The sequence below is a fragment of the Haliotis cracherodii genome, unplaced genomic scaffold (assembly GCF_022045235.1).
Source record: "Haliotis cracherodii isolate W230 unplaced genomic scaffold, xgHalCrac1.p SCAF_3, whole genome shotgun sequence".
Taxonomy (NCBI): domain Eukaryota; kingdom Metazoa; phylum Mollusca; class Gastropoda; order Lepetellida; family Haliotidae; genus Haliotis; species Haliotis cracherodii.
Genome location: NW_027266286.1, coordinates 41,830,602 through 41,857,780, shown reverse-complemented (window position 1 = coordinate 41,857,780; position 27,179 = coordinate 41,830,602). Strand labels below are relative to the sequence as shown.

Here is a 27,179-nt window from a genome sequence, read left to right as displayed (position 1 = left end):
ATTTTTTGCTGGAGCTGGGCCACTGTTATTGGCACTTAAATTATATCTTGGTCTATTTTGTACAATGGCACCCTGATGTGATAAGTAGATCTGAAATGAACTGAAGCCAAGGTTAACAGCAGGAGACTAATCTGGGACTAATTCAAGGAAGAAATCTGTAGAAATACAAAAGAAACCTGAAATGAGAACCGACATACTGCTTGGTATGTTTCGAAAAGAAAAACAAAGTTATAAATTGTGGTCTTGCCAAAACTTTCGTTCATTCTGTGACTGGATTCACAGCTGAAAGGAATAGGCTATGAGGATGGATTCACTGAAATCCTCAATACTTGATACTTGGCTGTTGGTCTAAGACAGGCTGGAATCACTGCTCCCAGGAACAGGGCTGACAATGAATTTCATCAAAGTCTGGCTGTAGTCTTGTGACAGGTTGCATTCACTGCTGAAGATGGAATCATCCAAATCTGGGCCCAATGACGTCTGGCTGATTGTTTCTTCATCTAGGCTGCATGCACTGCTAATTGAAGGAAGCCTGAAGGTGGAATCATGAAACTCAGAGCCCAATGACGTCTGGCTGATTGTTGCTAGATCCAGGCTGCATTCTCTGTCAACTGGAAGAGGCTGGAAGGTGGAAACATCGAAATCTGGGCCCAGTGAAGTCTGGCTGATTGATGCTTGATGTAGGCTGCATGCACTGTCAACTGGAAGAGGCTGGAAGGTGGAAACATCGAAATCTGGGCCCAATGAAGTCTGGCTTATTGCTGTTTCATCTAGGCTGCATGCACTGTCAACTGGAAGAGGCTGGAAGGTGGAAACATCGAAAACCAATGAGGTCTGGCTGATGTTCTGACTCAGGCTTGATTCACTGCAAATAGTAACAGGCATGAAATGAGGTGGTGAGAGTTCAGCAATAAACTCTTCGATGATTGAGGTTTGGCTTGCACTGGTGCCAGCAGGGAGGGATATATCACATGGGCTTGGGACTATGCTTGCATTGGTGTCTGCTGGGAGGGACATATGATTTCGGCTGGGGAATACATGTCTGCTCTCTAATAGAAACATAGAAGGAAGGTCATTAGTGTCAGTACAGTTAGAAGTAAAGTTAGGATAGTCTGAATGAAGCACACTAGTATTTGGACTGAGAAAACCTGCATTATGAATATTCAGATACTGGCTTGGGATGAAGGATGGGAAGGAAATAGGTTGTTCAAACTGTTGTAGGATGCTATTGTAGAAGATGGAGGATCTAGGGGTGGGGCATATTAGGCTGGTGGACCTCATTGTAGGACTGGAGGGAATGACAGCATCAGTGTTGGGGCAGGGAGGGTCATCCAGGTTCACCCAACTCTCACTGGGACACAGCATGTTGTGCCTCTGAAGTATCAATCTGGGATTTATTTAGATTCATTTCACACAAAGGACAAAATACAGGTATTGTCACATGTTAGGCTTGTTTACATGAGTGGTTTACCTGTACTTATACAGGGATTTTGATGGAGACAATTGCCATGAGGACATTTTCATCATTTTATCAACTATATATAAATATATACCACATTTGAAAACTATCTGTTGGACATTTTTGATGACAATCCATGTCCTGGAAAGTGGACCGATATCAAACCCTGCCTTGATGAATGTAAAAGCTAGAGTTCTTGTGTTTGAGGTGAGACATGTCATTATTGTGTGTGTTGTTTAGATGAGAGTACCTCTAGAGTTGATCTTTGCACCAGATCAAGGTGAAACACGTCCAGATAATCCAGATAATCCAGATAATCGATCACAACAACAGAAACCTGTCAACAAGATAGACATGAAGTTACTTATAACATCTTGATGTTTTATCAGTATAAATAGAGTGGGCTTTTTTATACAGAAAGATCCTTTTATGTTATAACTATAAACATATTTCGTGGCTAAAAGCTAAATACTAAGTCATTATGAAGACAGTGTGACCGGCAAAGTACATGTCTCCCACACTTGCTAGGCATGTTGTTATGACAATGAGGTGATGTTATCATTTACCTAATTAGATGATGGTAAAAGAAAAAACCTACAACCCATAACTGGGTGAGAAAATAATATTGTTACAATTTATCTCTATTTAAACAAGTCCACAGAAAATATCTGTTAAAGAGTTGCCATTAGGTACAAGAGGTAGTCTGCAAAGAAATTTCTTTCTTTCTTAATTATACTAGAAGAGAGTACATTAGTTATTTTCAAACATTGCTGTTTAATCATAAATTAATTGTAAATAAGAATAATAAGAAGAAGAAAGAGAATACTAAGAATAATGATAATGAGGAAATTTTCTGCAATAGAAGATAAAAGTACATAAATATGTAGTCACTGGTAATGTACATTCATATGGTGACTTGTGATTTGAGAGATCAATTAAATGGCATTAGGAAATTTTGCAATTGTCTACTGGCATCATTTCATTGTATATTTCTGTTATTATATGGAGAACTATCAGCTGACCTTAGCAGACCACAGAGATTTATCTTAGAATTCAAACTAAGTACCCTTGGCAGGCAAACTGGGAACATTTGGTGATATTTTACAAGAAAGGATGATTTTATTTTTTATTTTTGCGAAAGTGTTACTGTTTTAGCCCATAGAAACCGTTGACTGTTTAGCCAACACCCCATCATTTTCAGTAGATCTTAGTGTTCATGTGACAGGCTCAAGTCATTATACATATGTACATAACTTTTAGTTAAGATTTATTAGTAGTAAGGTTGTGTGGCCTTGTTACCATTTTAACTAATTAGTTTATTACAATCCTTACTGTATAAGAAAATATTATTAGTTACAATATTAGTTATGTTTTATACCATAGTATTTTATAGCTTAACATGCATTCCATAGCTCTGTAACATTGTAAGATTACTCTCAGTCGAACCTCCACTAATTGTCACACTGCCTGCTTTTGACAGATATTGTATAAATATTCTATCTTCCATGATTTGTATTTCTTACCAAAGTTACATGCAGTATGTTCGTTATCACTTTGTTATCATATCAATATATGTTGTATCTGTGTATTGATGTATTGTACAGATATGTACAGTACTAGATGATGTAAAGTAAGTGCTATTTATTTAATGAAAGTGAAATCTATGTTTTATCTATTTAAAGAGTAACTATAACAGATTGTACATATTTATTAGATTCTTTGTTATATTTGCTTATGTTGTTATTTCATTGTACGTACGTACATGCATACCTACCATATATAAATAAACGTTATCAGCCTCACCCCCCACAGCTGTTTGTGATGATTTAGATAGTATATCGGCTACTTCTATCGGCCATCACAAACACGGTTACATTCATGTATGGACCTTTATTAGCAAAGCTTACTAGACTGAAAGAAAAATTAACTAGACTTGGGCTACGGACTAGTGGCTAAAGTCACAGACTGTGGTTTAGGTGAATCGATGACGTTTTTGTGTTCGGCCGTTGATAAACATGATCAGAATTGAGGTCAGTTTGGGTGTCAAAACAATCGTGGTGGCTCCAGAATTACCGAAATACTTACAACGTGCGTCTAAATATGATAGGCAAACAAGCTGGTAAATGAAGGAATAGATAAGTCAACACTAATCTAAAGGAAAACGTAATCAAAAGGTGACTAAAAACGTTGAATATTTGCTGGTTGTCAAGGATTGCCTGTTTTGTTTACAATGCCAACAAAGACAAATCCAGAGACATTTCGGGAGAAAACAAAAGGATTTCATACAAAATAACATCTACAAACCTATCTGCAGAAATAAGAAGATGTTTGAACTCAAATAGGTCTCTGAAATCTGTTAAAATAACAACCGAGATAGCAACGATACACTTCTGTCAACGAAGATTCGTAAGAGCCGGGTCTTGAACTTGCTTTGAACTGTTACCGTAGCAACACCGGAAATAGAGTTTAGCCAGAAGATTTTTTGTATTCACGAATGGAAATATGCCTCTACGTCCAGTGGAACATTATTTTAATCATGTCCGCAAAATAAAACTTACATTTAAATAAGATGTACTGCTGGTTGCCAACTCTCTGTGCGCTGCGTCAACTTTGTAACATGTAGAGACGGAGCCTGGCGGAATGGAAACTGGTCAACTCGTTCACACAATGACCCGCAAATTATCACGCAACATCAATGACAGTCGTTAGCGATATTGGCAGTTAGTCTCTTTCAGGTTAAACGTGACATGATGGTGCCTATGCAGATTGAAGAAAATATTTATTCAAAATAATGCAAGAGTCAGTTCCTTGTATCAAAAGACTTTTGGTGAAAAATATTTGAGAAAGTGACTAAAGACGATCGGATATAAGTGGTCCCCCATGCTTGTCTGTCTGGGTTGATTATTTACGCTGAATTAGAAACGGGTGAAAGAAAGCAGTATATAATATAAGTACATTTTCTAAGGGATGTTTCGGGAATATAATCGGCTGGCCTATGCCCCCCAAACTAAGCATCAAAATTGTTCTGACCATCATTTTGACAGATTTGTTTTTTAAGAACTGGACATACAAGATATTTACAGTGACCATTAAATCTACGCTAACATCTGTTCAAGGTCAAAGTCACCAGTGGTCCTTTGACTAAATATGAATTATTATTTCAGTTTGCCTGTTACGCTGCATTCTTCAATAAATGAAGAGCAATTGATAATAACATTTTTTTTAAAAATGTGTCACTCGTTTAACTGGCATAAAATTAAGCTCATGCATACTGCCGGGGTCTGAATTCATTAAAGGTGTTTCGTTTCGTGGGACAACCAGCAATATTTAGAGTATTTATAATAGGGACAGTGAGCATTTAGAAGAAAAAAAACCCACTTTATTTGCCAGAAACTAAAAGGAATTGTAACTGGGGACTAGAACGTGTTCTTACTGAAAAACATGTGTTTCCCCCTCCTTTTTCGATATATTAGTTCAGAAGAAGAAGTTTATTTTATGAATGAAGGCCACATGGCTCAGTTCATTTACAGGAATAATATATGCTATGCACATGCACAAATTTTCTTACAGCAAACGTTTATCTTTTTGACATTTGTATTTACATAGGTAAATGTCTTTTAAAATATATGGACAGGTTTTTTTAATAATACAATCGTTTCTGGTAGATAGAAGACGAACAAATTTTGGAACAGATGGTTGCACATGGTAACATTTTGGAACTAAATTTTCTCTACTACTTTTATAAAAAGGACAAATTAACAAAAAATGGTATTCATTTTCTATTTCATAGCGGTTACATTTCATACATAAACTGAACGATGACTCTCTGGTTGTATTAAATCGAGTTTTCTGTACATTTAGATCATGGCTTAAACAACGGAATTTACATAAAGCTCTAAGAAGATCTCTTTCACTTGCTAAAGTAGACAAATATTTTTCTGGTTCGAGTAGCGATTTATAAGATGAATAAACATCAAGGAAAAAAGAATTTGTGATTTTGTAATGCCAGTTTTGAAATTCTATATCTTTACATCGTTGTTTGAATATAACCATGAAGCATTACATATCGCCGCAGTCCTGAGACCACACATATGAAAACCCAGTTTGAAACAATAATTGTCTCATATAAGAAACCCAGTTAGTTTGACCATTTTCGTCAATTTTTCGTCATTTTCGAAATATGTGGAACGGTTTTCAAGATACGATCCGGAAATTAAGCCAACTCTCGTTTGAGACTTAGCCGAAATTATTTCCATGAAAACAAAAAAATAAAATATTCAAAATTATCAAAAAGGCACCAGTTAAGCTGATGTCCAAAGCATATGTGCTGTTTAGTAAAAAAATGTTAAACGGTTTTCAAGTAATGGCTCGGAATTCATTTGGTGAAAGGGTGGTGAGGTGAGGTGAGGTGAGTTTAATGTCACGTTCAAGTTTCTTTCACTTGACGCGTGCGTGTGTGCGTGCGTGCGTGCGTGTGTTAGGGGAGAGGGTGTAGCTTAATAAAAGGAGTCACTGTAAATATGGTGACTGTAATGAGATGGACAGATCAGCACGAACGTGTCTTAGTAACGCTGTATCCATGTCACAGTTAAATGATCGACAGTGTAAGTCAATATCAGGTGTAGCCACCCCGAACACCGATCACATCCACAAGACGTCTCATCATGCTCAAAATCAGACGCCTGATCCTCAACTGCTGGATGTGTTGCCATTCCTGACGCAATGCCTTGGTCAATTCTTTGAAATGGCCATTCACTGCTCGTGCTGGGTCTGGTCGGGCATTGTCGTCCATGAAGACAGGGCGTGTGGCAAGTGCTCAGTTATCAAAATGAGGCACAACAAAACCGTCCAATATGATATTTTGCTACCTTTGTCCATTTTTATGTCCCCTGAACTGTGATCAGATAAGTTTACAATCAAAGAAGCAACATCCCCATATCACCACTGAGCCACCGCCTCAAGCCACTGATGTTGCGCTGATGATAAGATGTTTCCCTTTGCCTCCAGGCACCGGTCCTGCCATCAGTGAGGTGCAATAGAAACCGACTCTCGTCATACCAATGAATCCTTCTCCATGACCTCAACTTCCAGAGTGCTCGAACCTGACACCAGGCTAAACGGTCCTGCATGTGCTGGGGTGAGAGGAGGGCGTTTTATTGGTCTTCTGGCCCCTAATCCTGATTGTGATAAGGAACACTCTGTTCTGGATATGCCAGTGATGGCGAAGATCAGTGCAAGTTGAAGTTGGCTGCTGTTTTGCCTGGCGTACAAGGACCCTGTCCTCTCTGGCACTGATGTTCCGTGGACGTCCTGAACTCGGCAAGTTCCTCACATGTCCAGTCAATATGTGTTTTCTAATGAGTCGACTGATTACAGCCTGGTTAATGTTCAACACGGCAATAGCCCGACATGTCATGTCAGTTTGGTGCATGCCAATGATTTGCCATCTTTGATTTTCTGGGATAGTACGCTTCGGCATTTCAGTTACAGTCGTTCCAAAGACAGAATATCAAATTGGTGGAACTTTCATTCAAACTTAATAGCAGTAAAGAACTTTCTGTCAGCAGATAGGAATGTCTCTATTAGGACCCTTTTGGTGTGCATACGGCTCGCATAACCCATCTTCACGAGGCAAGGGAGTTAACTGGATCTAAAAGTGGAAACTGGACTTTTACAGTCAGTTAACTCCCTTGCCTCCGGAAAATGGCATTAACGCACCCACCAGGTTGGGCACTTAAGGTGACTACCATTCTACAGACAGATGATGTGTCAACACACAGTGTACCATTTGAAAATCTCTTCAATGAAAATTACACTTCAAATTTGGTAGTGCCATATTTTTGACGAGATGTATTGACATCTACAGGTAAGATGAAATAGGGTTTACCATTGCCTTCAGGATTATTGCACTTAAATAGCGATGTGCATGCATGTGTGTGTGTCTGCTTGTTTGTTTGTTTAACCGACGCACCCTGCAATATTCTAGCAATGTGACGGCAGTCTGTAAATAATCGAGTCTGGACCAGACACTCCAGTGTTTGATATCATGAACATCAAATCACGCAATTGGTATACGATGTTATGCAGAAAACAAGTCAGCAAGCCTGACAACCGGGGTCAGTCACCTCTTATGGCAAGCATTGGTTGCTGAAGACCTTTCCTAACCTGGATCTTCACAGGTCCTGTCTGCTTGTATTAAACCTGACTAATGATGGTTTTATAGATTTAATGAAATCATTTATTGGTCAAAATCTTGTCACTCTGATCGGTAGTCTGCCGACAATTGATCTGCTGGCAACCCAGCCTAATTTATAGTGAGTTGTGTTGATGGCACTTTGAACAGTTTTGTGTAATGTGGAGTCAAATTAATGACAGCATGGATATGGAGCCGACAGGCCAAGGATCATAAACAGGAAGAATCTGAGATTCGAACCCACTACCATACCAACAGGTAAGGTGAAATGGGGCTTAAGGTCTCCTTCAAGATTATTGCCATTCTATAGGGTCCTACATCCATATGCATGTTTGGCTGCTTGTACTAGTGGGAGGAATGCTGATAATATAGTGCTAGCACGCTGAGATACCATGCCACAGTTAAACATGTATACACAACTCAGACACAGAATACTGACTCCAAACTGACCAGTCTTTGTTTTAGACACTGAAAGCCAGGCAGGGTAACAAGTACCATCTTCTAAAGTCTTTTGGGTATGGCGTGGGCTGGAGAACTGACCCCCGCTCCTTCCGTTTTCTGGGCAGATGCTCTACTACTAGACCACAAAGGAGGCCAAGGATCAGAAACAGAGAGAGCCTGATATTCGAACCCACTACCATACCAACAGTGAGTGAGTGAGTTGGGTTCAACGCTGTTTTGAACAGTATTCCAGTTATATCACAGTGTGTCAGCTAAGTGTGAGAGGTAAGACCGAAGTGATGCAGGTCTCCGAAATTTACAACTTTGGTGAAACCAATGAGCATGGGTATTCGAACCGACAGCATAGGTTTCTGGCGTGCCAAAGGGACACAACTCTGCACGGTGAATCACGGCGCCTTAGACAACTGTGCCCCCGTGCCCCTGTGCCCCCATACCAACAGACTTTGGTTGGGCTAACAACCACTCTGCCACCAATGATCCTAGTCTCATGAAGGTTGGTGGATAGTCAACTAGTTGCCAGCAGCATTTCTGCAAAACTGTCATGGTGGATTGTAAATACGCAAACACCGGCCACGCTAACTAATGGTTGATAGCTCAAGAAACGATGCGAGCTGTCCGAGCATGAGAAAATCCAATCCTCTTTTAGTCAGATCTAACGAGGACGTTTGGAACCCCCACAGAATTGGAAGGAAGGAATCATTGTCATCCTGCCATGGACAACCATGCAGGGCTTAAAATAGCCATGCCTAAAACTGTGTAAGGAATGTTTTACACACTGCAAAATTCATCACCGGACATGTATGGTTGCCTGGTGCTTTGCCCCAAAGACTAAACTGTGGACTATAGGCTGACAAAATCCTTTTCATTTCATAATTAATTTCCTATTTCAGTTATGATAAATTGGAATAGTTATTTCCCTTAGTACTTTCACAGTGTTTATGAGTTGCGGTTGAGTTTGAGCCGTGCTCCAGCCATGTTAGTGAATGGTGCAGGTTATACAATCACTATACACTGATATTAGCCACAAGCATATGTATTGTGCTGACAAACCAAAATCGGGATCATGTTGATCTGGGATTCGCAAAACATATAGGATTCTTGCATGCCAAAGAGATGTAGCTACAGAGAGTGAATTGCCATATGCCTTAGATTTCTAGGCCACCTGTGCCCTGTCAACATCCCTGGCACAGCTGTGGTAACCGTATCTCTGGGCTGCTCCTTTAAAACAATTCTGATTTATACTTGTATCAACTTGTAGTGGCATGGTTATGAGACACAGCTTGTACTCCTGAGATAACTGGCTGGTGAAAGAACAACTTTGATTCATTATTGAATTAAACATCAACAAGTGACCATGGTTTTACAGCTGGCTTTATTCCAGTAACAAAGGATCATTAAAGGAATACACGTATATTATTACTAATGTTCCAACCATCTGTACATATACATCATGGAAGTCATAACACATCTGGGAACACTTTCTTCTAGCAGCAAACCACTCCTCTGTGTGTCTCCTCTCAGAATAATCATAATCTAATTTCTAGCATTTGTTGTTGCAGCTTAGTAATGCAGATTTATACTTCGCAAGCGAAACTATACATACTGCCTAAGGAAATAGTCTATTACTTCACACAGCCTGTATCCTTATAAAGCAATATGAAACTCGAAACTGAAAATATAAGCTGCAATACTAGATTTCAAATTGTTTTTTAACTAGCTTAACTAGTTACCAATGTCACTTCAGTCTTCCAAACTCATACGATAACAATTTTCAGTAATTACAAACAACTCTGAAGTAGGTCAGTGTAGGAAGGCAAATACCTTTTCACATTTCACAATAAAAAATATGCTCTTTATTTTTATATCAACTGACAAAAATCACTTTTGTTTTTAAACTTTGACCACTGTCCCGGTAGATTTGGAAAAATTCTGTAAACCAAGTGACTTCAAACAAGCCTTCTTGTGTTTGCATTCTCAATACTTGTTCAGTCTGCCAAACCGTTGGGGTCTACTTGAACAATCTTGACTCTTAACATCAATTTTAGTACATACCATTGTTAGCAGTGCTTACTCGACTGAAAAGAAGTTTACTAGACTGATGAGATCAAGTTTGGTACAGAAAATGTACCTGATTAATATCTACCACAAACACATCAACTAAAGCCATACCTTGTACATCAACAACAGAACCCTACACGTACGTAATAAAACAGGATTCTGGCATCATTGCATCAATAGTCACATGATGAAGCTTCCAAACAACTACCGGTAAAAGGAGTTGCCCCCTCCTGGATGTTGTGAGGACCAGCTCGGAGCTTTTCATGACCAGAGAGCTGACCATCTAAATTATAAGTAACACTAAGGCGTAAAATAACAAAAATTCTAACAACAAATAAACCACACTGCAGTTAGTAGATTAATATTTGGAAGCAAATAAGCTCAAACAAATAGGCCATCATTTCTAATTTGGTAAAATATGTGTTGGTACATTTCTGGACCCTGAAACATGACAAAACTATTTTCAAATATGATATGTATTTCAACAGAGAAGTCAAGCAGTAGCAAGTGTGCAGAAACATCTGGGAACTGAGGTAGTCGACCTCGTGTTTGGTTCCTCAGCTCTCACAACGAAGATGAACTCATAAAGATACATGTAATGTCAAAGACTTAACACACAACCATAAGTGCTGTAACACTGAAATTTAACAGTCCATAGAATCTATTTCATACCAACATAAATATCATCAATATTCAGTGAGAGTATCATCATTCTTTAACATCAGTCAAATATCTTATTAACACTGACAAACATTAACAGACTTTTGGTAATGACGGGTGCATTTTGTTATCAGGACTTGTCATACACGGGCTTGATGTAAGCAAACAATGTGCCAAGCAATTTGTGTTTAGTAGTCATGTTACTTCTGTTAATGAGTTAGTTATAGTTATATTATTATATATCTTTATACTTGTATACAAGATTACCTAGAAAACTAAACTGAGTATAAACAGTTTTAAAGTAAGCATTAAAAAAGAATGGAAGGGCACTGCTGCAAAAAGCGCCCCCCACCCCCACCCCTACCCTGGATCTGCTCTGGGTACCTTCATAAAGTTTGGGACTATAGGTATAAGAAGGGTCACTTTTTATGATATACCACAACATAAAATTGTACAATGTATCTATTTGCAAGTGAATGCAGAACATTTTCACCTTGTTTGGAAGTCATTGTCATGGGAACGCTAGCTGAGCAGACGACAGATGCACTAAGGGAGGTAACTCTAATTTCTTACCTCCCAGGCTGATATTGATAGCACATTGAAAATGCAATGATAAGCCATATCAGACCAGCAGGGGATATAATATAGGTCTGGTTATTACACCCCTTGTGATATGACTGTATCCATGTTCACTCTATCGCACAATGCCTCATATCATTGATAAATATATAACAATGGTCTTATCACACCCACTCTTGCTCCGTTGTCTCATTGTCTCCAATGTTCCCCATACATAATGTTAGTGGTAAGGCCTTATAATGTCGCTTCTGTTTCCTCAGCACATTTCACATGGTAAGGTAGGACTTAACAATGAGTATGGTTATAAACAGGTGGAGAATCAAACCCAGGTATTGATTGCCAGGTAAATGCCCCGACCACTAAGCTACCAATAAACTCACTCAATATGAAAATATTAGTACATGTTGAATTGCAACAGTGCTTCAAGTTTTAAAATTACCTTATTTCCCTGTTCTATAAAGACTCTTGACATGAGAAAGATGATACTGACTTTCATTGTTTTGGTTTGTTTATTTAGTCTCCTATAATATCATAACAAATATCATTACGAACTAGTTGTTACAATAACTGTACAATGAATATATAGAATACTAAACGAGCTCCCGTGTAATACCAATTTTATGAAACGAGTGAATAGTTCTGGTATCTGACGAGCGAAAGCGAGTCAGATACCACAACTATTCACGAGTTTCATAAAAATGGTTTTACACGAGAGCGAGTTTAGTATTTTATTTATTACTTGTCATTTATAATGTTTTTAGAATTATACTGTTGAGTGTAAATAGGCCGACACCTACACGATCCATGGCATAATCCAATTGAGTTTAACAGAATAATACTTCAAACACGTCAAAAGTTGAAACGTATGAATTTAATATCATACAATGGTCCACCTTTAGAATTCAGGCGTTCGTCCCACAAAATTATCGTAGTGCTAAGGCTATCACAACTCACATAATTTAACTTAGACTAAAGACTCTCGTTGCGCTAGAGTACGATCGCCTTGTGGAACGGGGCCTTGCAGCTCAAAGTTTACAATCACGTCACAGTACCCGATGACGTAATTTGTTGAATTTTGTTGCAAGATCCATCGGCGAGTCAAAGCAATGTGACGTCAGCCTAGCAACAAGGTTGCTGGGGTCATCGAGTGTCCATTAGCTCCTCCCAGTGATCTATCATCTCCACACGCAATGTCGTTGAATACGCCAAGGGATGTTGAGAGCTTTCAATATTTGTTCGTGAAACGTGTTCCGAGAGTACATAAGCACGCGTTTTGGTATTACACAATGTGTAATAAAGCTGTATGTTTATTAAACGGGTGATCTCTTCACGGGCAAGTAATAAAATATATTCTTAAAACTGCATTTTCATTACTGTATTCCTATATTCTTATTACTATATTCCCGTATTCACATTAATGTCCTGATAACAGTCTTTATAACATCTGGAACATCCCAACAGGTCACGTCTCTCACTCTGCCCAAACTGACTCCGTGGAAGGGTTTAAACATACAAAGTAGCTGAATGATGTGAATTCCAAACAAATATAGTAGAAAATGATACAGACTTTGTCCAAATAGGAAATATGTTAAATTATGTACAATCAATGACAAATCAACACAGAATGATGTCAGGTATAGCGGTCATGTTATCCTGAAAGCCTGGCAACTAGAAAATTATGCACCCTTTTAATCCTTAATCTTTCTGTCGATTACTGAAAAATATCCAGTGGTTGGCGTGAAAGTCAGCAGAGTTAAGCAGATGCCAGGTAGGTTATAAATTCTATTACAACGAAACACAGTGGATCCTAGAAATTTGGACAATTACTGTTGGTAAGTATCTGTATGGTTAAAGGCACATTACCACTTGGCAATGATTAGTTAATCTGGAAATTTATCAATCCAGACAATTCCACTGGGAAAGGTTCTGTCCAGAATAACAGGGTTTCATTGTATCAAGGTCAGGTCAGGTCGAAAAGGGTCAAGTTGACAGTCACATGTCAGATACATGGTCATGTCGTTTCATGCTGAACAGTCACAAAGACAGGTCTGGCAACACAGACTTGACGATTCAAACAACCATTCATATGTGTATCATTTATCCCTGTCATCCCAAAACTCCAGAGTCACATACACATCATCAAATGAAAATGAGCAATGGATGCTACATGCTATTTACAGGGTTTGTCTATGTTTGTTACAAGGGCCAATTTTACAAAAATATGGTTGAGTCCTCCACCTCATTATGCTGTCTGTGTGTGGGGGAGGTCGGCATGAGGGCGTCTCACTGTAGGAACCTGGAGTTGGCAGGGTAGGGCTTCCCATCCATCAGAATCAGTGGTCCCTGGTAGTACCGCCAGAACATACTAGAGCCTCGCTTCAGGGCACCCTGTGGTTAGAAGAAGATGCAGAGTGTTCAGTGATATTTGCTTGTTTGTTTGTTGTTTAACGCCGAACTCAGCAATATTCCAGCTATATGACAACCGTCTGTAAATAATCGAATCTGGACAAGACAATCCAGTGAGTGACATCATGAGCATAGATCTATGCAACTGGGAAACAATGACATGCATCAACCAAGTCAGCGAGCCTGACCACCTGATCCCGTTAGTAGCCTCTTACGACAAACATAGTTGCCTATTACGGCAAGCATGGGTTGCTGAAGACCTATTCTACCCCAGATCTTCATGGGTCATTCAGTGATAAGTAGGTGATCAATTGAATGATTGAGCATCTATGGTTTTCACCGCAGTCAGCAATATTTGAGCAGACAATCCATGAAAGATGACACACAAAACAGCCAGGGCCACATATTGTAACCTTCCACATTCTGATTCATCTTATTAGATTTTACCAAACAAATTGGGTACTGAGGGCTTACTATGCCTCAAAATCCTCAAGGAAAATTTACAGGTGTTTACGCATGCACGGATTTGAACCACAAGCACAATAAAGAAATAGTTTTTCTTAACATCCTGCACAGCCTACTGAAAGACTAACGAGTCCATCATTCATGCCTGAATCATCAACATGCAAGATGCATCACTTGATAAATATGCTAGCCCAACTGCACTAGCCTGAATATTTTGAACTGTTACTGTGGACATTGGTTGGCAGCACCTGAAATTCTCCAACGTAGCTAATGGTACAATAAGATTTGGGCTGAAATTGCTGATCCTAACAATCATGTCCTCCCTAAGAAATCCTCCAATCAAAGCATGTCAGTGTTATCACTACTTGGATGACGAGGATGCCAAGTTACTACAAGATGTAGCATCATCATCTCACCTGTCTTCTCAAGTGACCGAAGCACTCAAACCAGCTTCCATAGACTCTCCTGCCAGTAGCCTTAAGACTGGAACAAACAAGTGGGAATTAGTGAGTGCAGGCAGTCATCGTCAGTCATCAATATTCAATCTGAATCACAGCACTCTGTAATATTCCCTGGCCAGGTAAACCAGAGGTTGACAGCATGAGCATAGATACACTCAAACCATTGTCATGTCACCACCATATTGTCATAATAATAAAGACAGGACTGACTTCTCTCTCAGTCTTTCAATGAATGCAGGCCAGAATCTTTATCAATTAACACTAGGATCTGTACTGGAATATCACACTGTAAGAATAAACTAGAAAATGAAACCTATCAAAATAATTCAGTGACTTAATGCAGTTTGGAAACATCCTCATTTTAGTCCACTCTTAGAGGAGCATCAGGAGCTCCGGACCTTTTCTGCTTCGGATAAAAGTTTGAAATAAATGTGATGCTTGGTTCATCTTGTCAAACAACACATTACTCTCAAGTTCATATTTTTACTTATGTTTGTGCCAATAATGCAAATACTGTAAATCTTGAAATTAACGCGAGCATGAATTAAATGCGAAAATTGCGAGTGGTCTTTGCTCATGTTGCTCGCATTAATTAACTTCGCATTTATGTCTCACAAATGACTATCAACAACAAGACGGCCTCACTGCACACTTAGGATAGCGGCAGAATATAGACACAAACACGGTTTATTGAGCAGCAGTTGTTACAAGTATATAACAATTTCATTCAAAGAATAGGAATAACAGAAGAGGCATCTGGTGAGTTATCACTGCTGGGGTCAAGAGTTCTACCCACTCGTGTCAAGCTTGTTGACACCCTCTCTGCATGCCAATCAGTGAACTGTTGTTTGTTCAGTTATGTTATTCAAGTTATTGCCTTTGAACATCCTTAATACCAGTGAACAGAGTAAACATATAAGCAGTGTGTTTCTTTTAGGAAAACACTTTATTGTTTTTAGGGAAGTGTTTTACTCAGTGCTAATAAGCCGGGCTATTTGCTGTTTTGATTGGATTAAGGTAAGGATATATATCATTCCACTGGGGATGGGGTGGGGGGAGTCGCATTGACAGTGACTCGCAATTTTGGCTAGGGGTCAGCAGTCATATTAATTTGGAGACGCATTAATTTCCAGATTTACAGTATCCACCTTGTCAGGCCACTCGTTCAGATGACATGTTCATCTTGTGTGCAGTACAAGCCAAGTACCACAAATCCCAACAACTTGGCTTCCACAGTGTAACACATGAGGACACTTCCTGACAAGCCTGACATACTCGCCCTTGGGCTACCATTAACACATGGACAAACTGACTGGGGCGAGTACCAGCCTGCATCCCCACTACTCCACTTACCCTGAGCCGTTGATTGCCATGATGTTTGTGACCAGAGTGAAGGGATATGTCAGATGTGACACGATCAGCTGAAACAAGACAGCATGTTTATTTGTTTGTTTATTTACAATGCTGCACTTATTTGTACTCCAGGTGTATGACAGTAACCTCACCAGGATCGAGTCTAGACCAGAGAAACCAGTGATTGATATAATGAGCAATGTCCCATGTAGTCGGACTATGATGACACGCTATCAACCAAGTCAACCGAGTCTGACCACCTGGTCCATTTTGTCATCTAATCACTAATTCCCACAATGAGATAAACGTGAAGTAGCTCTATCTATGGGCAAAATAACTCACACAAAGGTTTATCAAACAAAACAAACAGGCTTTCTAGATACATGTGAAAAACAATTCCTTTCATTTGGAGTGTTACACTTTATCAGGAAAACTGAACGTGTAAAATGACCAAAAGATTCCACTGCCAGTAATCATTTAAAATATGTAACTTTAACGTTTTGTTCATTAAATAAATAAATACACATATGTATGATAAATGTGTGAGTTAGTGTGGTTTTAAACAAAACCATTGGTAGAAACATTTTATTTGTTTGTTTGTTGTTTTACGCCGCACTCAGCTATATTCACGCTATATGTCGGCAGTCTGTAAATAATTGAATCTGGATCAGACAATCCAGTGATTGACATCATGAACATCAATCCACGCAATTGGGATACGATGACATGCATCAAACTGAGTCATTGAGCCTAACCACCCGATCCTTTTAGTCACCTCTTACGGCAAGCATAGGTTGCTGAAAACCTATTCTAACCCAGATCTTCACGGGTCGGGGGAAGCCATAAATAGGTGGGGAACTGAAACTGAGGCTTCAGCAGGCCAAGTGAACACTTCACCCACTAGGCTACCCGACCGCCCTGTATCTGCTACTCACCCCACATGCTGCAGCAGTATATGACTTCATGTCCTGAAATTGAATGTCAGAATAATAAACACTATGACATCAACTACCCTGTATTCCAGACATATAACAGCCAAAATACAACTGGAACTGGAACTGTTAGAATAATAAACACTATGACATCAACTACCCTGTATTCCAGACATATAACAGCAAACATACAACTGGAACTAGAACTGTTAGAATAATAAACACTATGACATCAACTACCCTGTATTCCAAACACATAACAGCAAACATACAACTGGAGCTGGAACTGTTAGAATAATAAACACTATGACATCAACTACCCTGTATTCCAGACATATAACAGCAAACATACAACTGGAACTGTTAAAATAATAAACACTATGACATCAACTACCCTGTATTCCAGACATATAACAGCCAACATACAACTGGAGCTGGAACTGTTAGAATAATAAACACTATGACATCAACTACCCTGTATTCCAGACACATAACAGCAAACATACAACTGGAGCTGGAACTGTTAGAATACTAAACACTATGACATCAACTACCCTGTATTCCAGACATATAACAGCCAACATACAACTGGAGCTGGAACTGTTAGAATAATAAACACTATGACATCAACTACCCTGTATTCCAGACATATAACAGCAAACATACAACTGGAACTGGAACTGTTAGATAGGCATTTCTAAGAAATTAGTAAAATACATTATGGATAGCAACTTTTTCATTGTACTGTAATAGCGGCGTTTTGGTACAGATCCTTAGAACAGTGTCAGTCGTACTTGACAGTATAATAAAGAAGTTGTTTCCCATAAACTTTTGTCTACTTTGTAACTAGAACTTAGAGAAATAGAAGACCAATTCTACCCTGGATATTCATGGGTCCTGTTACGGTTAGACATTTTGCGGAACACTTTGGTATGTATTGTCTGTTTGTTGGTATATATGTTTGTGTAAACGTTTCAAAGATCCCTTTTCAGTAGAACACCTGAAATTATTAGAAATATTCTAAACCAGACATTAGTCTCACTGAAGTAATGGTTATCATCAAAACATTACAAACACCTTGAAACCTTCTTAAGCTGTGATATTTGCACCATATATCAAAATTTCAAAATTATTCAAACTTAAAATATAAATATGTAAAAAGCACAAATATTTCTATATAGCGTTATAGTGTTTCTACTTTAGGCAAGGCAAGATGGATAATTTCTTCTGTGAAAAAGCAGAAAATCTGGATACTTACTAATGTTAAACCATATAATTTTACCAGACAAAACCCAAACTTATTGACTCCTAGGTATGAAGATTGCTTACACAACTTATCTTAAATGACATCCATCATGATGAGAAACATCTTGTTAAGTATTCACTGCCTAATCAAGGCTACTATAGGATTCAGCATATGATCAACATCATCAGCAGGACATCCGCATCATCACATCTTGACCCTGTGATCCAAGAGGTATGCGTAGGCTATGAGTGTCTGGTTGACATTATACTGATACCTTGGTTTGTTTGTTGTGTAACTCACAACGCTAATATGATGATAGTTTGTTAATAATAAGTTTGATGTCCAGACAAACCAATGATTGCTATTATCAGCAACATCGTCGGATAGATTCTACACTGACACGCAACCAGCGAAGTCAAAGTGTCTGACCATATTATCCACCTAGTCCTCTGTTACGCAAGCATAGTTTGCTGAGGACCAGTTCTAACTCAGAATCCCCATGGGGAGTGTTTTTGCCTTACCTTGTCCTCTACTAAGTACTTGTTCACTAACTGTGCAAGGAAGTTGGTTATCCAGACCGTAATCACCTCTCCCACTAGTCTGGGTGCAATGCCACTGTAATACATTGCAACAAATCATGTTGTATTCCTGGATAATGAGTGAGTGAAAGTTGTGAAACACTGTAACAAGTCATGTTGTATTCCTGGATATTGAGTGAGTGAAAGTTGTGCAACATTGTAACAAGTCATGTTGTATTCCTGGATAATAAGTGAGTGAAAGTTGTGAAACACTGTAACAAGTCATGTTGTATTCCTGGATATTGAGTGAGTGAAAGTTGTGAAACACTGTAACAAGTCATGTTGTATTCCTGGATAATGAGTGAGTGAAGGTTGTGAAACACTGTAACAAGTCATGTTGTATTCCTGGATAATGAGTGAGTGAAAGTTGTGAAACACTGTAACAAGTCATGTTGTATTCCTGGATATTGAGTGAGTGAAAGTTGTGAAACACTGTAACAAGTCATGTTGTATTCCTGGATAATGAGTGAGTGAAGGTTGTGCAACATTGTAACAAATCATGTTGTATTCCTGGATAATGAGTGAGTGAAAGTTGTGAAACACTGTAACAAGTCATGTTGTATTCCTGGATAATGAGTGAGTGAAGGTTGTACAACATTGTAACAAGTCATGTTGTATTCCTGGATAATAAGTGAGTGAAAGTTGTGCAACATTGTAACAAGTCATGTTGTATTCCTGGATAATGAGTGAGTGAAAGTTGTGAAACATTGTAACAAGTCATGTTGTATTCCTGGATAATGAGTGAGTGAAAGTTGTGAAACACTGTAACAAGTCATGTTGTATTCCTGGATATTGAGTGAGTGAAAGTTGTGCAACATTGTAACAAGTCATGTTGTATTCCTGGATAATGAGTGAGTGAAGGTTGTGCAACATTGTAACAAGTCATGTTGTATTCCTGGATGAGTGAGTGAAGGTTGTGCAACATTGTAACAAGTCATGTTGTATTCCTAGATATTGAGTGAGTGAAGGTTGTGCAACATTGTAACAAGTCATGTTGTATTCCTGGATAATGAGTGAGTGAAAGTTGTGCAACATTGTAACAAGTTATGTTGTATTCCTGGATAATGAGTGAGTGAAGGTTGTGCAACATTGTAACAAGTCATGTTGTATTCCTGGATAATGAGTGAGTGAAAGTTGTGCAACATTGTAACAAGTTATGTTGTATTCCTGGATAATGAGTGAGTGAAGGTTGTGTAACATTGTAACAAGTCATGTTGTATTCCTGGATAATGAGTGAGTGAAAGTTGTGCAACATTGTAACAAGTCATGTTGTATTCCTGGATAATGAGTGAGTGAAAGTTGTGAAACATTGTAACAAGTCATGTTGTATTCCTGGATAATGAGTGAGTGAAAGTTGTGCAACATTGTAACAAGTTATGTTGTATTCCTGGATAATGAGTGAGTGAAGGTTGTGTAACAAGTCATGTTGTATTCCTGGATAATGAGTGAGTGAAGGTTGTGTAACAAGTCATGTTGTATTCCTGGATATTGAGTGAGTGAAGGTTGTGTAACAAGTCATGTTGTATTCCTGGATAATGAGTGAGTGAAGGTTGTGTAACAAGTCATGTTGTATTCCTGGATAATGAGTGAGTGAAGGTTGTGTAACAAGTCATGTTGTATTCCTGGATAATGAGTGAGTGAAGGTTGTGCAACACTGTTAGAAGACATGTTGTATTCCTAGGGTTTGAGTGAAGGAATGTTCCTCACGTTCCCTATTTCTAACTTACTTAATGCAGTTCTTTTATTTTAAACATTAATTTATCTTGTTTTCTATCATGAGAAGTTGGCAGATTTTCATATTTAGTCCTATCACAGTCACCTGTACATGATGAACTCTCAACCAGACAAACTAGTGACTGAAAGCATGAACACCAACACAAACCACAGAGGTCACTGACAAATATCAGAGAGCCTGCAAACCCCGCACAGTTACTGTTAGATTTGGTTGGTTGGTTGTTTTAACGCTGCACTCAGCAATATTTCAGCTATATGACGGCGGTCTGTAAATAATCGAATCTGGACCAGACAATCCAGTGATTGATATCATGAGCATCGATCGACATAATTGGGATCGATGACATGCATCAACCAAGTCAGCAAGCCTGACCACCCAATCCTGTAAGTCACCTCTTACGACAAGCATAGTCGCCTTTTACGGCAAGCATGGGTTGCTGAAGACCTATTCTACCCTGGATATTCATGGGTCCTGTTACGGTTAGACATTTTGCGGAACACTTTGGTATGTATTGTCTATTTGTTGGTATATATGTCTGTGTTAACATTTCAAAGATCCCTTTTCAGTAGATCACCTGAAATTATTAGAAATATTCTAAACCAGACATTAGTCTCACTGAAGTAATGGTTATCATCAAAACATTACAAACACCTTGAAACCAACTGTTGTAAATCATTCTTAATCACAAGAACTAAGTGTGCTCTGTGTGAAACTTACGCAAAGAAACCACAAATTCCATCATTCCTATAGATCTCTCCTATAGATGACCATACAGAACTGAAAGAGAAATGACACTGATGAATAATGTTAGGGTTGGGTATTGCAATATAATGCGACATAGGTCTGTTTGTTTGTTTGTTGTTTGCCTCTTATGACAAGCATAGTCGCCTCTGATGACAAGCATGGGGTGCTGAAGACGTATTCTAAACTGGATCTTCATGGAATGGTGGTGATTGGGCCCAGAGTATTTTTAATAATGAAATGGAGATGTAACAGGGTTTGAAATTATTCTAAAACCCAAACAGACAGTCGGGCAGGTGACTCATAAATGTTGCCTGCCCATCTTCAAAGTAACCTGCCCGCATTCACAATTGAAAAAATGAAAAAAAATAAGGAGACAAATCGTGTCTTGATTTAGTTGAAATAATGCAAACAAATACTTGGGAATCTATGTGGAGTTAGAATAAAACTGCATGTGAAAGGAGTCTTAAAATTATCTGCCAGACAGTCAGGGAGGAGGAATAAAATATCACGCAGCCCTTCAGAAAAGTTACCAGACACGGGCAGGCAGTTATTTTGGACAGTAAGATGTAATAACAAGGATCACACTTACTTATATTCTGTTTCTTTGCCTACAAACTGCACCATACATCTCAGCATAATCACTGAAAAAGCATACACAAATATTACTCATCCAATGCCTGTTTTAACAAGGTTCATACTAAGGCTGGGATGGGTAACTCGGGTCGAGTGGGTCATGAGTAGGCCCCGAGCACCCACAGGACTACCTGGACATGTGGTTAGTCACGTGAATTATTGTTTAATGACACTCACTCACTATAGCTCAGTGGTTACACTAGATGTTGCTAATGTTCGCATTTCTTTCTGAAGATACATCCATTCCTTTTGACTTGCATATGTTTGAGTAAATATAACGCTTCAGTCAACTTCCGTGTACACATGATCAGATGGTTTGATGCATATAACTGAATAGTTACTGCCTGGGCTGCGGTGAAACAGCTCCCAATCCCATCTTGTTCCCGACTCTTGAGACATGCAGTGGATACCCGGGTAGGGTCGGGTAATAGGGGGTCGGATACCCGGGTAATGGTTTTGGACTCGTCCCAGCCCTAGTTCCTACAGATATGGAAATCTAAAATGCATGGCCTTTTTAAGGCTTTTCAAGACTGTCAACTGTAATTTTCAAGGCTCCCTACAAATGAACAAGTGATAATGCTAAGATTGCTGGGACCTTCCTGCCCTGGAATTAAACAGATGTTGATGTCAGAGGGAGTTCCCTTACCATGGAATGGATGACTTGCTACAATACCCAAACATCTACCAGCAGTTTCTTGTGCGGTCTGATGAAAAAAACATGGGGAAAACAATTTTTAGTAATAATTATTTTTTATCAAAACATATAAAACATTTGAGATGCAAGTTTTACAAATAATATGCTGCTTTTAGGAAATTACCAATATCACAGCCTTGTTGGTACATTCTATTAGCTAAAAGAAAAATGTTAAATGATGGAATTAATAAGTACCTCTTTGCAGAATGTTTTAATCCACGTCACAAGTTCATCATCAGTACTTGACTTCTCTTCTTCAGCTTTATTCATTCCTTTAAATTTCTACAAATGGAAAGGTTTGTTGGTACATCAAGTTAACAAATAGTGAGTGGGTGAATGTTTCTTTAGACCAAAATCAGCACATTTCAGCTATATCAAGCAGGCCTGTACCTGACTGTGTCTACACCAGGCAGACTGATGGCTGATAGCATGTGCAGTAATTTATACTGCCAGGCTTCACTGACACACGGTCAGCCGAACCCTGATCACTAAAGGATTGTAGCACTATGATAGTCTTAAGTCTATGTAGAAGAATCAGAGTTTCAATCACCTTAGGACTAAGATCACTCTGTAGAACAAGGCCATGGTCTCATATATCATCCATCCAATAAACATAGGATGCCCACAAACATAGGATTATCACAAAAACCAGATGACGCCCCGGGCTGCCAATGTGGGGACCCCCCTACATACACAACAAACCCTTGGTAGGCCCTACAAGGTTAACTTCTAGTCACAAGGATATATCTTGGCATTTCCCCGGGGCTGATATTCTACCAAAATCTTAACTAAAGCCAAAATAATTCCTGTCATGGAAAGAAATATATCACAATTCAGATTAATATCTGGGCTTTTCTAATTCATAATGCAGCCACTCTGATGGAAATCTGAGATAAACACTTGACTCCTGACAGTTTGGTTACATCAACACAGTATTGAAATTACAACTGACAAAGTATTCTTTGATCAAAATGTAGGTCCATGTTATCCATGTTAATCATTAGTTTCATATAACACGTATTAAGGAGTATTAAGGCATGTAAAGTGTATAGGAGTCACATGAAATAAAGCACATCAATCTACATGGTAAAGTTGAGTACCTCCATCACAGCATTCTGGACCACATTTCCCAGCGTTCCAGACACCACTCTGGGGAACACGCCTCTGTACAATCCCCAGAATCCATCACATTTCTTAATGTGTCCAACTAAAAAAAAGATAACATGTCAGGCAAATATACATAATGAGTCACATCTTTAGCTCAACTCTATTTCCTAACACATACTTGTCAAGAGAGGTTTAAAAATACACTCAGACTTTTAAGTTAAAACATCAGGATAAACATCAGGGTAAACATCAGCCACATCAGGGTAAACATCAGACACATCAGGATAAACATCAGGGTAAACATCAGCCACATCAGGATAAACATCAGCCACATTAGGATAAACATCAGGGTAAACATCAGCCACACCAGGGTAAACATCAGACACATCAGGATAAACATCAGGGTAAACATCAGCCACAGGGTAAATATCAGCCACATCATGGTAAACATCAGCCACATCAGCCACATCAGGATAAACATCAGCCACATCAGGATAAACATCAGCCACATCAGGGTAAACATCAGCCACATCAGGGTAAACATCAGCCATATCGTGGTAAACATCAGCCATATCAGGGTAAACATCAGCCATATCAAGGTAAACATCAGACACATCAGGATAAACATCAGCCACATCAGGGTAAACATCAGCCACATCAGGGTAAACATCAGCCATATCAGGGTAAACATCAGCCATGTCAGGGTAAACATAAACCATATCAGGGTAAACATCAGCCATATCGTGGTAAACATCAGCCATATCAGGGTAAACATCAGCCACATCAGGGTAAACATCAGCCATATCGTGGTAAACATCAGCCATATCAGGGTAAACATCCGCCATATCGTGGTAAACATCAGCCACATCAGGGGAAACATCAGCCATATATAATGGTAGACATCAGCCACATCAGGACAGGGAACACTAGCCTTCCAACAATTGCCCATCAAACCAAGGACTACAGTGCAACAAGCGAATACTTTCACCACTAGCTAACTCATCGCCCCTCAAACTGTCGATGATCAAACATAAGGAGCACATAGCTTATCATTCACACTGGATCTGTGATAGTTTTCTTTCATTGGGTATCTTTTTTATTATTATAATATTATCATGATTATATTGGGTTATTTACTATATTTTTACACCAATGATTTTTTACCATGTTTACATCCTGTTACAAAATGCTGATTCAGGTGACTTCTAAGTTTCTTCTGTTCATGTGCCGCTCTGAGTGTGTCACAAAAGCTCACAACAGTGACATACGATAAGCAATACGTAGCCGTTTTGTGCATTTTTCACTGCAATAAAGTTATGATGCCTGCTTATGATTAGTAAATAAAGATATGTAAAGATATTTAGGCACACAAGTTGAAAAGGCTACATTGGGTAATTACACACATTGTTGTTATCATGGTTCTACTATGTATGGGGTTTTGACTTTTACATGCATGTGATATTTGTACGCAAACTGCTGCACATTAATTGGGTTATGGTGATTATTTCGCATATTTTATGCTCATGGTTTATTCTCCCTGCTGTGTTATATTGTACGATAAACAACTACCACTTGTCGTTTACTCCTTAAATGAAAAATCTAAATTTTGTACAGCCTCTTTAAGGATGTTAATAAAATGAACAAGCTCTTACAATATTTACCTGTATATAAATAGCAAGGAAGAACAAAGCGTAGTTTAATGCATGATTAAACATTGTTCAATTATGATGTTATTTCTAAAGATTCTTATATATGCACTTGCAACTTGATGACATCATATAATACAGCGAAATTGGTTGACATCTTAAAACATTCTGCTGTGTGCAATATTTTCGACTTAACTTTTCACCCTCACTTTTGAAGGAAAACACAAACATATATGCACAGGTTTAATCAACATGATTACCCTTTACTTCTATAACCCAAAACCTGAACTTACCATATTGTACTACATTCGGGTAGACCAGTGACTCTTTGCCAAGGATGGACACAGAGGGTTTTGGCCTCATAGGCTCATGTCCGACCTGAAACATAGCAATCTTTTTAAAACTTTTTGTTTTATTTATTTTTTTACATATCAATATATTTATTGATTCACTGGAGTCAACTACATTCAGTGGATTGCGTTCACGTGGCAGTTGAGTATAGGGTTAAGAGTATTGTTGGACACTGCTCTGAAGATTTATACTGACAATCAAAACTCTTTAACTGATCATTGACAGATTGTTATTGTTATTATTCCCATTTTGAATGCATCATTTGACACCACCTTATGCAGTATTTTGGGTATTTTCCAGCATGTCAGCAAAATGTTTGAGAAAAGCCTGAAGTGATGAACGGCTTGGATTTTTACCACTATGTGAAAACCAACAAGTACTGGCATTTTATATTATTGTGTATGTGTGTGTTAAATAATAATAGAACACTAAACGAGCTCCCCTGTAATACCAATTTTATGAAACCAGTGAATAGTTCTGATGAGTGAAAGTGCATCAGATACCAGAACAATTCACAAGTTTCATAAAATTGGTTAATGTTAATGTTACCATGGTTACAGGTCTCTTTTATTTTCTCCATTTCTACTGTGGAGATGTTCCCTTGCAAGTATAATCCTTAATCCAGATTACTGGCTACTGTTTGGGGTGATTGGCTTCTGCTACCAGTCCTGTAAAGTCACTGGAAATGTTGGAATGTCTGACCTGGTGACTTTGTTGGAATGAACCTTGACCATGTTGACAATCAAGGTTTGCAAAGTCAGTGAAGCGTGAGACACTTAGTGCTAGGGTCAATAAGGGAGACTGCACTCTTTGGACTCCCCCTTTTCAAATAACCATGTAATACATGAAATTAACCAACTTATGAGACTACAAAGTGTGCGTGACATTACCAAGGACAAACGACATTAGGGCCTAAACCACTTCTACTACAACACTTTCATGATTTTCATTTTTTATTATATGATATTTTTCTATGCCATTATGACTCATTTCCAATTATGAGAATCATTGGGACATATCTGTGGACCATCAGTCAATGTCCTTGAAGACACTCCAATCTGAACCTCAGACAACCTCTGCGGTGTGTCGCGAAAACAGTGGCATATAGATTTTTACCACGAAATAACCAGCACTAGGAAGAGATGGCATTTTGTAGTAACTGTGGAGTAATAATGACAAAGGCTGGCAAATTGGCAACTAATCTTTTACTGCATCCAGGATTAAATTAAACCAAAACATACCTGGATTAAGACTTTGGCATACCCAATCGGGTGCATGGTTGCTGTAACCAATGCCCCCACTCCATACTGAGCTGCAAGAAGAGCCGACATTTTGGATATCTGAGCAAGGGAGGTAATGCGTAATCGTGCGGAGTTGTGTCCCTTGGAATATCACCAAGCAAGCTCCTGTCCAGCGC

General features: G+C 38.7%; 2 protein-coding genes across 2 annotated transcripts; both read right to left on the bottom strand.

Moving 5' to 3' along the window:
- Positions 1-348: 348 nt before the first annotated feature.
- On the bottom strand, positions 349-1,365 carry LOC139476076 (uncharacterized). Its single transcript, XM_071259316.1, has one exon. It carries the CDS (start codon positions 1,363-1,365, stop codon positions 349-351), a length of 1,017 nt encoding a protein of 338 aa, XP_071115417.1.
- Positions 1,366-12,761: 11,396 nt separating this feature from the next.
- LOC139474199 (mitochondrial carrier homolog 2-like) lies at positions 12,762-27,097 on the bottom strand. Its single transcript, XM_071257100.1, has 12 exons — positions 27,004-27,097; positions 25,705-25,789; positions 23,759-23,865; positions 22,854-22,940; positions 22,611-22,668; positions 21,921-21,972; positions 21,305-21,364; positions 18,796-18,889; positions 17,032-17,064; positions 16,097-16,164; positions 14,699-14,765; positions 12,762-13,799 (listed from the first exon to the last, which is right to left on the bottom strand). The coding sequence occupies exons 1-12, from the start codon at positions 27,091-27,093 to the stop codon at positions 13,695-13,697; spliced, it is 906 nt and encodes a 301-aa protein (XP_071113201.1). The 5' UTR covers positions 27,094-27,097; the 3' UTR covers positions 12,762-13,694.
- Between the last annotated feature and the right edge of the window lie 82 nt (positions 27,098-27,179).